Raw genomic sequence first — 16514 nt, 5'->3', positions numbered from 1 at the left:
TACATTTTTTTTCCTAATTAGTACAAGAAATCTGTATAAAGGTTTTTATTTTCTGTAAATGGATCTTAGACATTTGTTAAGCTTTTTGAGGAAATATTTTAAAAACAGAAAAGTTGCTGTTTTTAAGAGATAACATTCTGTTAAAGTGAACATAAAAATTATATAACTAGAAAAGGATATATTTATTAGAAATTTTCAAATACTATCATTAATTGAATCAATATTATTTGGAATGGGGCAGGTAGGTGGCACAGTGGATTCAGGAAAACTTCCTGAGTTCATATGTGGCCTCAGATAACTTACTAGCTGTGTGGCTGTGGTCAGGTCACTTAACTGTGTTTGCCCTAGTTTACTCATCTGCAAAATCAGCTGGAGAAGGAAATAGCAAACCACTCCAATATCTTTGCCAAGAAAAGTACAAATGAAGTCACGGAAAGTCAGATGTGACTGAAACAACTAAACAACAGCAACATGATTTGGAACAAGTTTTGGTGTGCAGGATTATTACTTTGTGTAACTATATAGTATGCTTCCTATTTTGAAAAGGGCATATTTTCAAGTCTGAGTTCTAGCCAAGAAGTTGAGTGTAAGACTTGAACTATGTTTCTAGCTACATTGGTGACTCAGGTATGACTATGCTTTATTTCCATAATCATATCTATTATATATTATAATAATACTTGACATTTATATTTTTTGTTAGGAGAGTGTAGATTGTTTTGGTCTTGACCTGTGACTTCATTAGTGTAAGTAACTTCCAATATGGAAACTCCTTCTACCAATACAGGTCATCTCATCTGAAATTTATATCCTTAAATGGTTACCTTCGTGAATTTAGAGGTTATTTGACTTGCCTATAGTCACAAAGCTATTATGTGTATGGCACAAATTTGAACTGAGGTGTTCTGAATCCAAAGCCAACCCTCTACTGTGCTGCATTGCCTTTCCACTTTTTTGTACAGCTTTGTAATTTACAAATCACTTTCCTAATAAAACTTTGTGAGGTAAATAGCACAAGTATTTTTACCCCATTTTACAGATGAGGAAATGGGCTGTAAAGGTTGTGATTTACCAAAGGTTACAGACAAGTAAATGTCAAGGATCAGGACTGAAATCTGTGTGCTCTGATTCTAGGCTTAGTATTCTTCTGGTATACTAAGTTGCCTCCCAAGAGTTTCTGAAATTCATAGCAGGTATTTAATCTCCTGTCATTGAACTGTGTGGGTGAAAAATTATGATAGAAATTAACTTTATGAACTTCTTTTTAGGCTTCCTGGTAACACTCGAACAAAAATTGGCTTTATAACATTTGACAGTACAATCCACTTCTACAGTCTTCAAGAAGGTCTCTCTCAGCCTCAGATGCTAATAGTTTCAGATATTGAAGGTATATTTATGAATTTAAAGGTTAAAATGAATATTAAACTGACATTTTAAAAAATTTATTAATCAGTTACACAAGTTAATATGTTGAGCATTCAATGCTGAACCTTGTATGTAAATCATATAATTTATTATGCTGGAAGGGACCTTGGTGATCTTTAATCCGGCCTCCTCTATTTGATAAATGGTGAATGGGAGTCAGCAGGTTACCCATGAGGCATACCCTGAGCCAGTCAATGTAGTATTCATGAAATATACCTTGGCATCACAGCTGTTATTTGCTCATTCTTGACTTGATTTTACTAGTCCTACTAAGAGGTTGAGATGCTGACATCTGAGAATTTTTGTAACTAGAGAGCATAGTGACCTTGGTAGACCTGGACCTAGGATCCAGTTCTCCTGGCACAGTCTTCTTTTTTCTATTATACCATGCTAACCTTCTCTGATGAATTAGCATAAATTAAAACTGGAGTGTCAGTCCATTAGGATCATAATTAAAACATATCTATAGTGAGACACTGTTAAAGAGGTGAGAATTTGACAGAATATAAATTATAAGAGCTTTCATAATTGATATTCACTGTTTAATTTGTATTCTGCTAATCTTTTTAAGATAAATAATATGATCTAATTAGTAAAAATTGAAAATTTCAGTTTCCATATCTGTAAAATGAGAGGGTTTGCTTAGAAGTTCTCTAAGGTCCCTTCAAGCTCTAAGAATATATAAACAGTATTTCAGCTCTCAACAAAATAAAAATGTAGAGAATTTATGTTTTGATTCCTGAAAGATAGAGCTAGAGATTATAGCATTTAAGACAGAAGGCAACTTAAAGTAGTGTGAGAGGTATTTCTTATGTGAAATACCTATTACACATTAAAGATACCACTCTGCCAAATGTTAAATGCTTTTGATTTTAAAATGTTCCAAGCTAAAGTGGTACATTAAAAAAAAAACTTTTCATTACAAAGCTTTAAAGCTTTATTTTAGTTTCATCTAAAGTATCTCATGTGATGTGATATACTTTTTGCCCTTGGACCATGCCCTGTGGTATGCTGTGGTGAGCGATATAATTTTTAGAAACTGTTATGGTAGCGTTCTTGTTGAGAAATGTGATTGCTCTTTGAATTACACAGCTGTTAGGGAACTGCACCACTTCAGTGCAATGATATAATATCCACGTGTTTCTGGTTATTTCACATTTACTTTTTGTATGTGCCAAGAACATGCCTATGGCTGACTTATAGGACCAGCCACAGCTGAGACAGAATTCTATTCCAAATTACTTCCTTAGATCTTAGAAACAGTTATTTATGTGAATCAGCAGTGAGTTCTTGGCAAATCAAAAGAAAGTCACCGGCCAGATTTTTTGCTGTCTCAAAAGTGGTTCGATTTCAGGGCTTTACTATTATCAGAGAAGGCTAGAAACACATGAATAAATAACTTAGTCCTTCTTATAAACTCAGTGGTGTCATATTTTTGACAAATGCAGAAATGTTGCATCCTTAGAGTTTTGGGGGCAAGTCATTTCATCATTTTTATGTAGCTTAGAAATGATTAACTTTAAAAAATAAACGTTTGTATTTTCAGATGTGTTCATACCAATGCCAGAAAACTTACTTGTAAATTTAAATGAAAATAAAGAGGTAAGAATCATTTTTATGTCAGTATACATTTTATGATACCATTTTAAAGCATTAAGAAATTTAAAATAAAGGATGATAAAATATTGCCTTTAACGTTTCTGAAACAGGTGAACTCTTTATATTAAAGTGTTTTGTAGTTAAAATTTATCATGTATCATACTTGTATTTAGTTTGATATATTAGAACTATTATTGTATAACAGAGCAGTCCCTTTTAGGGTGGCAGGTGGGTATATTTCCCAATAGAATCGGCAAGCCTGCTTCACCAGCCATTTGAGGACCAAAAGGTATTTTGATTTAAGGCACTGGGTCATTTTAAGAAGTACTCCAGCCATGCTGCTTTCATTGCATGTTGCTTTTCTGATTTGTATAAACCATATTATTGGCTGGCTTGGAAACTGCCTTGACGTAATTCTGTGACAGGGAAACAGAATGTCTTTAAAGTTAAGGATTTTGTTGTCTAACCTGTACAAGCACATATATGCTATAGGTAACATTTTAACTAGCAAGCCTGTGCTTTCAGCTGTTGGTAAAAATTAGTTTGTAATGAGAAATGAACAGTGAGGTAGCATACCAGACAGAGGAGTGAAAATAGAGCGCCAGACCTGGAGTCAGGAAGACCTGAGTTCAAATCCAGCCTCAGATGCTTTCTAGGTGTGTGACCCTGGGCAAGTCACTAACCTGTTTGCCTCTGTTTCCTCATCTATAAAATAAGGATGCTGATAGCACCTCCTTCACAGTGGTGAGGTGAGGATTAAATGAAGTAATACGAATTTCTTTGTAAAACTTAAAAACACCATAAAACACTAGCTGTTATGATTATCATAATTCTTCCCCCATCACTTGTGAAGCTGAACCTACAACTTTTAAAAATTGAAATTGCTAGTTTTCAAATTTACTATCTTAAATCTTGAAATAGGGCATAGTGAAACCTATTTTAGGAGTGAGTCGAGATTTAAATGTATATGAGGGGGATAAATGGCTATATTTCATGGCATTCTTTATAACATCCTATCTGTTAGTAAGCATTTATTAAGTGCCTAATGTATACTAGGCACTGGATGGACTAAGTGCAGGGATTACAAAAAGAGTCAAAAGACAGTTCCTGCCCTCAAGCACCTTACAGTCTAATAGGAGAGAAAACCAGCAAACAAATATGTACAAACAAGCTGTGTGTAGGAGAAGTAGGAATTAAGTAAGAGAGGGAAAGCTTCCTGTAGAAGATGGGATTTTAGATGACCTTAAAGGAAGCCGAGGAACCTGATAGGTAGAGGAAAAGCATTCCAGACCTGGGGTACAGCCAGAGAAAATGCCCAGGACTGAGAGATGGAATATCTTGTTCATGGAACAATAAGGCCAGTGTCACTGGGGAGTAAGGTGTAAGAAGACTGGAAAGGAAGGAGGGGGCTAGGTTATTAAGGGTTTCAAGTGCCAAACAGGATTTTGTATTTGATCCTGAAAGCAATAGGGAGCCACTAGAGTTTATTGAGGGGGAGGGGAGTACAGTGGTTAGACCTGAGATTTAAGAAAATTATTTTAGTGGCCGAATAAAGGATGGATTGGAGTAGGGTGAGACTTGAGGAAGGCAGACCTACTATTTAATAGACCAGGTATGAGATGACGAGGGCCACATGCATCCAAGTGGTGGCAGTGTCAGAAGAGAAGGGGGCTTATTTCAGGGATTTTACAAAGCTAAAATTCACAGGCCTCAGCAACAGATTGGATTTAGGGGATGAGGGATAGTGAAGAGTCTTGTGAACCTGAGGGCCTGAGAGGATGGTGTTGCCCTTGATGGTAATAAGGAAAATAGGTGCAAAGGGTTTGGGGGTAAGATAATGAGTTCCATTTTGAACATGTGTTTAAGATATCTACTGGACATACAGTTTGAGATGTGTAAAAGGCAATTGGTGATTTAAGATTAGATGTCAGCGGAGAGGTTGGGGCAGGAAAAGTAGATTTGAGAATCATCAGAACAGAGATGGTAATTAAATCCATGGGATTTATGTATTCTATATCTATTGCGTTAGACATTCTTTTTGACAAAAAACTTAGTCTTAGAACCTTAGTGGAACTTTTGCATTTGCAAGAACTATAAGACATTAATCGTAATTTGTACTGCTTGACAATTGTGTAATGTTGACTGATTAAAATGGCTCACTTGTCTTAAGACAAACTCTTCATTTGATGTTCCATTTGTAAATTCTCTTATCTTTTTTTTTCTTTTTTTAGGCAGTTGAGGTTAAGTGACTTGCCCAGGGTCACACAGCTAGTGTTAAGTGTTTGGTCTGAGGTTGGATTTGAACTCAGGTCCTCCTGACTTCAGGGCTGGTGCTCTATCCACTGCACCACCTAGGTGCCCCCTCTTGCTATCTTCAGTGACTGTCTTGCCTATTTTATTAACTAGTGAATTTTTTTATATGTAGTGAAATTCTAGTGTGTTCTTCATTTCTCCAGCTTATTCAAGACTTACTGAAAACTTTGCCACAAATGTTTACCAAATCTTTGGAAACACAGAGTGCTCTGGGACCTGCGCTTCAGAGTGCCTTTAAGTTGATGTCTCCTACTGGTGGTCGAATCTCTGTTTTCCAAACACAGATTCCGTCAATCGGAGTAGGAGCATTAAAATCTCGAGAAGAGCCTAACCAAAGATCATCTGCTAAGGTTAGAAAATTACCAGTTCTTAGTTTCCAAAAAGTGTCATATTTGTGCTCATGCATAACTTTCCATGTGGGGCTTATTTCCCCTGTTCGTTTGTTGGAGGGAATGTACACTGTTTCTTTAGATTTAGCTATACCCATTGCATTCCCTTTACAACCTTAGGACTTTATACAGCCCTTTCCTTACCTAATCTTCCCATCCTACTTCATTAAGCTTCCAGTAAGCTATAGAGCAGAAGTGCCTCTTAGTGAGGCACACTAAGGATGATTCAGGTGCTTGCAGAGGAAGAGGTAAGATCTGGTGAACTGCACAGAGGCATGTCAGGCCTTAGATTTCTGGATATATTTACTGCTGTGTACTGCATTTCAACACATTATGAAAGGGTCCTTGTGCTTATATGCTAAACCATTGAGAGATAGCATGACAAAAGAGTACTAAACTTAGAATTAGACTAGATGGACCTGGGTTTGTTTTTTAAATTCTTTTATATCATTTTCAGTTCCAAATTCTCTCTCTTCATTTTTCCCTTTGTGCTCCTCTACCTATTGTGAAGGCAAGACAAATAAAACCCATTACAAATATGTATAGAAATGCAGAACAAATGCCCATATTAGCCATGTACCTCTCTCTCCCCATCCACCACCCAAAAAAAGAAGTAGAAGTAGAAAAAAATATGCTGCATTCTGCACTCTCAATCCATCAGTTCTCTTTTTTTTTTTTCTCCAAGCCAAAGATAAGATTTATTAATACACTGATTGGGTGAGCAAGATTCCTAGTGAGTCTGTGATGTTGGCTAGATTTTAAGAATCTGAGCACCTTAATGGAGACTAGATAGATCTTATATACAGAAGGAATGTGGAAGGGATCTAGGAGTGGTCAAGTAGTTTGAGGTGACTGGAGAAGGGATCTAGGGAGGATCTTGATAGGAGTGACTGGGAGATAGAATAGGGTCTAGATAGGATCAAGGGTGAGAAGTAGCCTGCGGTCATCAGGAGGTATTGGACAATGATGGTTGAAATGGGTCAGAGGTTACAGAATTGGGAGTCTGGGCCTAGCCACAAGAAAGTAATCACAATGAAAGTAACTACAATGAAAGGCCAGTTGAGATTACTAGGATGATGCTTCAGGGGAATGCCAAAGACTTCACCATGTGGGAAAAGGAGAAAACTCAAGGAGAGTGTGGGGTGAGGAGGTTTCCCAGGCCCATACCCCGTCAGTCCCCCCTCAAACAACTAGGACCCAAAATCTTTTGGGGTAAGGGGCAACAGTCTTGGCTTGAGTCTGTACCAGTTCTCTTTCTGGGGTGGATGGCTTGTTTTATCAGGAGTCCTTTGGAATTGTTGTGAATCATTGTATGGATCAGAGTTACTAAGTCTTTCAAAGATTTTTGTCTTTACAGTGTTGCTGTTATTGTGTACATTGTTCTCTTGGTTCTTTTCACTTCTCTCTGTATCACTTCATATAAGTCTTCTGAGGTTTTTCTGAAACCATTCTCTTCATCATTTTTTACAGCACAGTAGTACTCCATTGCATTAATATATCATAACTAATTTGGCCATTCTCCAGTTAATCTCAGTTTTCAATTCTTTGCTACCACAAAAAAGAGCTGCTATAAATATTTTTGTACATGTGCTTCCTTTTCCTCCTTCTTTGATATCTTTAGGGTATGGCTCTAATAGTATATTTCTGAGTTGAAAGAAAGTTTAACAGCTTTTGGGGCATAATTCTAAATTGCTCTCCAGAATGGATGGATTCGTTCACATTTTCACTAACAGTGTATTTGTGTACCTGTTTCCCACACCCCCTCTAGCATTTGTCATTTTCTTTTTTTTTTTTTGGTCATATCAGCCAATATGAATGTGAGATGGTACCTCAGATTGTCTTAATTTGCATTTCTCCAGTTATTAGCTTTTTAGAACATTTTTTTTTCATATGGCTATTGACAGCTTGGATTTCTTCCTCTGAAAACTTCATGTTCGTATCCTTTGACCATTGGTCTTTTAAGGAATGACCCTTGTGGTAAATTTGATGCAGTTCCTAATATATTTTAGCAGTGAGGCCTTTATCAGAGAAACTTGTTTCAGAGATTTTCTCCCCAGTCTCCTGTCTTCTAATTTCAAGCTGCACTGGTTTTGTTTGTGCAAAATCTTTTTAATTTTATGTAATCAAAAATACCCATTTTACCTCCTGTGAATCCTTCTGTCTCTTGGTCATGAACTTTTCCCCTACCCATAGATCTGACAGATAATTTTTTCCATGCCCCACTAATTTGCATATCACCCTTTCTTATCTAAATCATGTACCCATTTTGAGCTTGTCTTGATAAAAGCTTTTCTTTGGTGAGATGTTGGTTCATACCTATTCTGCCAGACTTTCTACTTTTCCAACTTTTTTTGTCAAATAGTGAGTTCTTACCCCGATAGCTGGGCTCTTTAACCTTATTAAATACTATGTTCCTCTGCTTATTTGCTTCTGTGTACTCCATTGTGTTCCTAAGCAGTCCCACTGTTCAGCCTCTCTTTTTCTTCCTTATTATCAGATTCTTTTGATGATTATAACTTTGTAATATAGTTTGAAATCTTGTTCTAATAGTCAGACCTGGGTTCAAATCATTTCACTTACATACTTATTATCAATTTTATAGTCTCAATTGCTTTGAGCTTCAGTTTCTTACTCTGTAATATAGGGATAATAATGCAAGGCATTTTGCAGAACTTAAAAGTGCTATGTATATAATATTATTTTTATTACTAACATAGTTTCCTTTTAATGAAGGTAGATTTGTATGTGTTTTAGAGTAATAACCTTAAAATTATTTGAGGGGAGATTATCTGGAACAATAATTGTGTTATTTAGAATGATATAATTATTGTATAATATACTATTAACAGGAAATACATCTTACACCATCTACTGACTTCTATAAGAAGTTAGCCTTGGATTGTTCTGGTCAGCAAGTAGCAGTTGATTTGTTTCTTCTCAGTGGGCAGTATTCTGACCTGGCTTCATTAGGTAAGTTTTTAAAAATTATTTAAGTGATTGTATATTTTTGTAATAGAGATTAAGTGTAATCTCCATTAAATGTAATGGTAAGGAACATAGACATGACATAAGAATTTATACTGCATCATATTTTAATAGCCTGTCTTCTAATTTTACTTCTGTGGTAACTTAAGGGAAAGAAATTTCTACCTTATAATTTAAAGTCATGGAAGAAAATTCTTATTAAATGTTACCATGAGAAAGTGGAGCAGCTTTGGATTAAGAATTTTGTGACCCAGGTAATCATAGTAGCAGTAAGCTTACATTCTGCAAATTTATAACGACTGTGTATTGTATTTTCCAGGTTGTATTTCGAGATATTCAGCAGGTAGTGTCTATTATTATCCATCTTATCATCATCAGCACAACCCAGTCCAAGTAGAGAAGTTACAGAAGGAGTTGAAACGATACTTAACCAGGAAGATTGGTTTTGAGGCTGTCATGAGGATAAGGTGTACCAAAGGTCAGGAAATAAGATTTTATTTGGAAAAGAACATTTACTCTGTGTGTGTGCGTGTGTGTGTGTGTGTGTGTGTGTGTGTGTGTGTGTGATGTGCTTATAAATATGTACTGGTCATACCTAATCTTCCTTTAGTTGATTTTAATGGGAGATTCTTGTTACAGCTGTCAGTTTACATTATTCTTTGTTTTTGCTAATATATTCCTAAAATCTTTCAGAGACAGCCTAATCTTTTTTGTCAAAAATTTTTTATGTCAGAATTTTATTATGGAATAAGATTTAGTCACATAACAGTGTGGAAATTATTCTAATGATAATTATACTAAATTTAAAAAATTTTTCCCCTAGGTCTTTCCATTCACACCTTCCATGGAAATTTCTTTGTGCGATCAACAGACTTGCTGTCCTTGCCCAATGTGAACCCAGATGCTGGATATGCAGTGCAGATGTCAGTAGAAGAGAATCTCACTGACATTCAAGTGGTTTCTTTTCAGTCAGCACTCTTATATACATCTAGCAAAGGTGAGCAAACTGAAAGAGCCACGGAGTTCTGAAAATTGTAACAAAGACTTTGTTAGCAGAATTCTAGTTAACTCTGCTTTTGCCAAAGTTAACATTTTTATATTAATTTCCATAACATTTGAGGTTTATAGCTTGAAATGGGAAAGGTAGAGTAGGTAAGAGCTTCTTTAATTTCTCTTTCCTGAATTAACCTTAACTTTCAAATAGTCCTAGGGTAGACATTAACTAGGAATTGTAAAAGCCTCAAGAAAATTGTAAAACTTTGAGAGAAATATCCTGTACCCCAAAGGATTTCTCTTTTCACTAGAAAACACACACACACACACACACACACACACACACGACACACACACACACACACACACACCACCACCACACACACACACAACACACACACACACACACCCCCTTCCTTCACAGAAGTAGATTTGAGCAAAGCCTAAGAAAAATAAGCTTAAGGACAGGAACCTCTCAGTTAATGGAGAATTAAATGATATTGAGTTGACTAGATAGAAGCGTTACAAAGTAAGTTGAGACCAGACTCTATTACAGTTAGTAGAGAAGGATTTAAATTATGGAGCAGTATTTACAGCATATGGGATTGTTAGAGTAAAGAAGATTCTGGAAACTGGGAAACCATTTTGAGAATTCAGATGATAAAGATGATAAAGAACATGGAGAAAAATGGTAATAGTAGGAACATAAAGGAAAAGAGAGATTCCAGATAAATTATGATGGAAGAATTGACAAGATTTGGCAACTGACAAAATGTGTGAATAATAGAGGAACCCAAGAAAACTTTTATTTTAGCCTTTTGTTTTTAAAGTTACAAGACTTGACAATAAGTAGCAGGATGCAACAACAAACCCACAAAAATCAGTAACACATGTCTATAACAGTAACAAAATCCAGGAAGAAATGTTATAAGGGAAAGGCCTATTCACCATAACTGTGAAATACATGAAATATATCAGGGTCAGTCTACCGAGGAATACTCAAGACTTGAATAGGCACAACTAAAAAGCATTCTTTAAGGTAAGGATTCTTAACCAGTGGTCCATGGATAAATTTTAGGAAAGAGTCTGTAAATTTGAAAGAGAAAACAGTTACATTTTTTATTTTCACTAGCCTTCAGTTTTCTTTGTAATCTTAATGTATTTTATGTATTTCATTAGACTACAAAAGGGGTGGGTGACACAAACGTAAAGAATCCCTCCCTGGGGCGCAGTGGATAGAGCACCAGCCCTGAAGTCGAGGACCTGAGTTCAAATCCGGCCTCAAACCAAACATTTGACACGTACTAGCTGTGTGACCCTGGGCAAGTCACTTAACCCCAATTGCCAAAAAGAAAAAAAAAAGAATCCCTCCCTTAAAGAAATAAAGGATGACTTAACTGGAGGGACATTCCTCACTCATGATGAAACTATACTAATATGCTACCTAACTAATTTACAGAGGTGGTGCTATACCAATAAACTGTGAAAAGGATACATCATAGAGCTAAATGAAGATAATTACAGAATTCATTGGGAAGAAGTAAAGCTATGCGATATCTGTGGAAGTAATAACACTGAGAGGCTTGGAGAAAGATGGTACCATTTGGTGAAAGGGGAGCATATTTTGGAAAAAAGCTGAGTTCAGTTTTAGCTATGTTGAGTTTCAGATTACGAGATATCCAAGTGGAATTGTCTGCTAGACAATTGGAAATACAGGAATCCGCATTAGGAGAGAGATCAGGGATCCTAGGAAAGTAGATCATAGCTGGGAGAGTCCATAAAGGTTGTACAGTCCACCCTCTTCATTAAAACATGAGAAAACTTGGGACCAACGAGATTTAGTGACTTGCCCAAGATCACACAGATAGTAAGCCTCAGGTGGGATTTGAAACCTTTTGACACCAGTTGTCGTAGAGGTAATAGTTAAAGCTTTGAGAAACTTCTGATGATGACTGTATATAAAGACTAGAAGGCAAAAAGATTTTACCTTGTGGTGTGACCACATTTAAGGAATGAATGGAAAAAGTGACAAATACACAAAAGAGATAGGAAAATCAGAGTATTTATACTGTGACAGAAGCCAAGGTTGCAGTTTCAGCAAGAGAGGAAGCAGTCAGCAATGTCATGTGCTGAAAAGAGGTCAAGGATGATAAAGATTAAGAAAAGTTGATCAGATTTGGTGATTAGGAGGTGGTCTTTATTTGAGCTTGGAGACAATTTTAGTAATCTGGGTAGGAACCAAAGTATAAGAGATGATCAAAGCAAGCAGTCAAATTAGATGGGGAAAATATGTCTTTATGTAATTAAGCAGTAGAAAAATGAGAGCAGTGCTTATAAAGTAGTTCTTCAAAAGTTTGGCAATACAAAGGAAAATGAAAAAGAGGAACATGGTTTGGCAAAAGCAGCAGAATTAAGAATTTTTAATTTTAAAAATCTAGTAGGTAAATTCTGAGTTCAAAAGAATAAAAATTATTAAAGAATACAGGTGAAAGGGATAGACGGGCAAAAGGAGGATTATTTCTTTATAGAAAGTAAGGAGGAGGTTGAGGTGATACACACATAGATACAGGACCTTTTTGAATTTAAAAGGGTAGTGGAAGAAAGAGGGAGGATTAATTTGTCTCAGAAAGTTAGAAATGTTTATCCGTGTTGCAGAAAGGGAAAGGAGAACTTTAATGAAAAAGTTCACAGTAGCTTTATAAGGATTATGTTAGGAAATAGTTGAATAAAAGGATTGAGAGGCAGCAGTAAGTCCTCTTAAAATGAAAGTCAATTGCATTGAACTTAGTTGGCACAGTTTTCTAATTCTTCTCAATATAGAAAAAGACCTACCTTGTTATGTTTTTTTAAAAAAAAATCGTCCCTGGTTTGTTCTTCATATCCTTGGCTATTACCTTATATTTGCTATCTTCACCATACTTTTTAGTATGTTTCCCATTTTAATTTTCTATTTTTCTTTTTGATATCATCATTCCCTCTACTTTCTCAGCATGGAAAAATGAAATTTGGAACTGTTCCCAAATTATTTTTTTTTTGCTTCCCTACCACTGGAAGATGAATATCAAATAATAAAAACTTTATGTATTGATTATGCTGAGCCTCTTCTACAGTACCAGATCTCTGAGCTGTCTTTTGACCATATTTGACTATTTCTATACAGCCATAAAGAAAAGGTTTATGTGAGCAGGACTAGGTATGTAATTGGGAGGAACTGAATATAAATAAGGAAGGTAGGCATTAGGAGCTCCTTGATCAGTCATCACCCTGTTGTCTAATGATGGCTTCCAAAATTTCCAAGGGATTGGGTTTCAAGATGTGTTTTAATGGAAAGGTTCTTGGATATGGAGTCAGAAGACCTGAATTTAAATCCCAATTCTGCCTGTATAACCTAGGAAAGTCATTTAACTTCCCTAGACCTTGGTTTCTTTATAAAATAAAGGAGTTGGATTGGTTAATATCTCTAAGGTGCCTTCTAGTTCTAAATCCTGTATGTCAGAAGTTCTCAGACTTTTGGATCTCAGGACCGCTTTGCACTCTTAAAAATTACTGAGGTTTCCAAAGAGCTTTTGTTTATGCTGATTATCAGTATTTACCATGTTAGAAATTAAAACCGATAAATTCATTTTAAAATGATGATAAGCCCATTATGTGTTAGCATAAGTAATATTTTTCATTTTAAAAGAATAGCTAGTTTCTTTAAAAAATACGTAGTAAGAAGAGTGGCATAACTTTACAGGTTTGCAAATCTTTTTAATGTTTGGCTTAATAGAAGGCAGCTAGAGTCTCATATCCTGCATTCAATTTATTGTAATGTTGTTTTGGTTGAAATAAATGAAGAGAATCTGGTCTCACAAAGATGTGTTGGAAAATGGAGTATTTCAATGATTTTTTTCAGATAATTGTGGATATTCTTTTTTGATACTGCACCAAAACTCAAGAAATGCTAGTTTCTTAAAACTTAGATGCAATGTGAAATCTGAAACTGTCGTTGCCTTTTTGCACTCTGTTACATTACAATCCATTGGTCTATCTTATATTTTCTTTTCTTTTTTTAGTATTTTAGTTTTTCCCCAGTTACATGTAAAAACAGTTTTTAATAATTCATTTTTATAGCATGAGTTCTAAATTGTCTTCTCCTTCCCCACCTTCCCTCATTGAGAAGGCAAACATTTCAATGTAGGTTATGTATGTATAGTCATGCAAAACATATCCATAACAGTCATGTTGTGAAAGAAAACACACAAAAAAAAACCCTCAGAAAAATAAAGTAAAAACAAGTATGCTTCAATCTATTCAGACACAATCTGCTCTTCCTCTGGGGATGGATAGCATTTTTTTTTAAAGGCTATTAGGGTTAAGTGACTTGCCCAGGGTCATACAGCTAGTAAGTGTTTAGTGTTTGGTCTGAGTCCGGATTTGAACTCAGGTCCTCCTGACTTCAGAGCTGGTACTCTATCCACTGCACCACCTAGCTGCCCCTAAAATTCCCAGTTCTTTTGTTTTGGGGGGATGAGGGGAAAGGTGAGGCAATTGGGGTTAAGTGACCTGCCCAGAGTCACATAGCTAAATAGTGTTATGTGTCTGAGACTGGATTTGAATTCGGGTCCTCCTGACTCCAGGGCCGGTGCTTTATCCACTACGCCATCTAGCTGCCCCTGGATAGCATTTTTCAAAAGTCCTTTGGAGTTGTCATGGATCATTGTATTGCTGAGAATAGCTAAGTCATTCACAGCTGATCATCTTATAATATTGCTCTTACCTTGTGCACAGTACATTTCACTTTGCATCAGCCCATGCAAATCTTTCCAGGTTTTTCTGAGAGTGTCCTGCTCATCATATCTTATAGCACAATAGTATTCCGTAATAATCACATGCCACAGTTTGTTCAGCCATTCCTGAATTGGTGGGCATCCCCTCAATTTCTAATTCTTTGCCCCCGGAAAAGAGCTGCTATAAATACTTTTGTACATATAGGTCCTTTTCCTTTTTTTTTTTTTAATCTCTTTCGGGATACAGACCTAGTAGTGGTATAGTGTATGGGGGGGCAACTAGGTGGCGCAGTTGATAGAGCACTGGCCCTGGAGTCAGGAGGGCCTGAGTTCAAATCTGGCCTCAGACACATGATACTCACTAGCTGTGTGACCCTGGGCAAGTCACTTAACCCCAATTGCCTTGCAAAAACAAACACACAAAAAAAAGACTATGCATGGTTTTATAGCCCTTTGGGCACAGTTCCAGATTGCTCTACAGAATGGTTGAATCAGTTCACAACTCCACCAGCAGTGCATTAATGTCTCATTTTTCCCGCATCCCCTCCAACGTTTGCCATTTTCCTTTTCTTTCCTATTAGCCCATTTATATTCAATTGGTATGAAGTAGTATCTCAGAATTGTTTTAATTTGCATCTCTTCAATCAATAGTGAGTTAGAGTATTTTTTTTATATGGCTGTAGATAGCTTTGATTACTTCATCTGAAAACTGATCATATCTTTTAATCATTTATCAATTGGGGAATGGCTCTTATTTTTATAAATTTGACTCAGTTCTCTATATGTTGGAAAAATGATGCTGTTATGAGAGAAACTTGCTTCAAAATTTTTTCCACAGTTACTATTGCTAACTGTATTTCCCTCCATTCTATCCCCCCCACTCCACCCTCCCCTGTTTATTCTATTCTCTTTCTCCTTTCATCCTGTCCCTCTTCAAAAGTGTTTTGCTTCTGACTACCTTCTCCCCCAGTCTGTCCTCCCTTCTGTCACCATCTCCCCTCTCTGATTATCCACTTCCCTTCCTGTCTTCCTGTAGGGTAAGATAGATTTCTATATCCAATTGAGTGTGTATGTTATTCCCTCTTTGAGCCAATTCTGATAAGAGTAAGGTTCACTCACTCCCCCAACCTCCTCCCTCTTCCCCTCCACTGTAAAAGCTTTTTATTGCCTCTTTTATATGAGAGAATTTACCCCATTCTACCTTTTCCTTTCTCTTTCTCCCAGTATATAACTCTTCCATTCTTTTATTTTTTAGATAGCGTCCCTTCATATTCAGCTCACACCTGTGCCCTCTGTCTTTATATACTCCTTCTAACTACCCTAATAATGAGAAATGTCTTATGAGTTACAAGTATCATTTTCCCACATAGTAATGTAAACAGTTTAACCGTATTAAGTCCTTTATGATTTCTCTTTCCTGTTTACCTTTTTATGTTTCTCTTGAGTCTTCTGTTTGAAAGTGAAATTTTCTCTTCAGCTCTGCTGTTTTCATCATTAGTTCTTGGAAGTCCTCTTTCTCGTTGAATGTCCTCTTTCTCATTGAATGACCATTTTTTCTGGATTTGAACTCAGGTCCTCCTGACTCCAGGGCCGGTACCGTATCCAGTGTACCACCTAGCTCCTCCTATCTTATACTTTCAATGGACCTTTTACCAATAGATGATTTTGCAACATGCATTTGGTCATTTGGAAGACATTGGCTCACTAAGTTATATAGCTCTTCCAAATGTTGACATATTTCAATATGCAACTTTTAAAAAAATCGTATTCATTAATATCACCTCTGATCTAATCAGAAAAGTCTCTAAGTAAAAACTGTCTAGCTCATGGTGGAGGATACAGGTTTTCCAAAATTTTAATTGTCACTTGAAAACTCAAATTTTATTATTGGCAACAAATATTGATGCGTGTTTTCGTTGAAGTGACAGGTTTATTAGCTCATTCATTTTCAAGAAAATATCTGCCAAATTCATCTTGGAGTAGCCATAGTTTTCTTTCAAGCAAAAATGGTGTTCCATGATAAAAACGGCTCGTTCAGCTT

The 16514-nt window shown here is 36.2% G+C and overlaps 1 protein-coding gene across 1 annotated transcript in view; it reads left to right on the top strand.

The window, feature by feature from the left end:
* The window catches only part of SEC24A (SEC24 homolog A, COPII component), a 63473-nt gene that overhangs the window by 32139 nt on the left and 14820 nt on the right, over window positions 1–16514 (top strand). Inside the window, 6 exon segments of the mRNA XM_020991221.2 lie at window positions 1269–1387; window positions 2972–3027; window positions 5481–5687; window positions 8576–8696; window positions 9031–9189; window positions 9535–9708. Coding sequence (XP_020846880.1) covers window positions 1269–1387; window positions 2972–3027; window positions 5481–5687; window positions 8576–8696; window positions 9031–9189; window positions 9535–9708 — 836 coding nt within the window.

Source organism: Phascolarctos cinereus, unplaced genomic scaffold, assembly GCF_003287225.1.
Source record: "Phascolarctos cinereus isolate Bilbo 61053 unplaced genomic scaffold, phaCin_HiC Scaffold_2;HRSCAF=192, whole genome shotgun sequence".
Classification (NCBI taxonomy): Eukaryota; Metazoa; Chordata; class Mammalia; order Diprotodontia; family Phascolarctidae; genus Phascolarctos; species Phascolarctos cinereus.
Note: the sequence above shows the minus strand (reverse complement) of the source record. Positions and strands in the feature narration are given on the sequence as shown.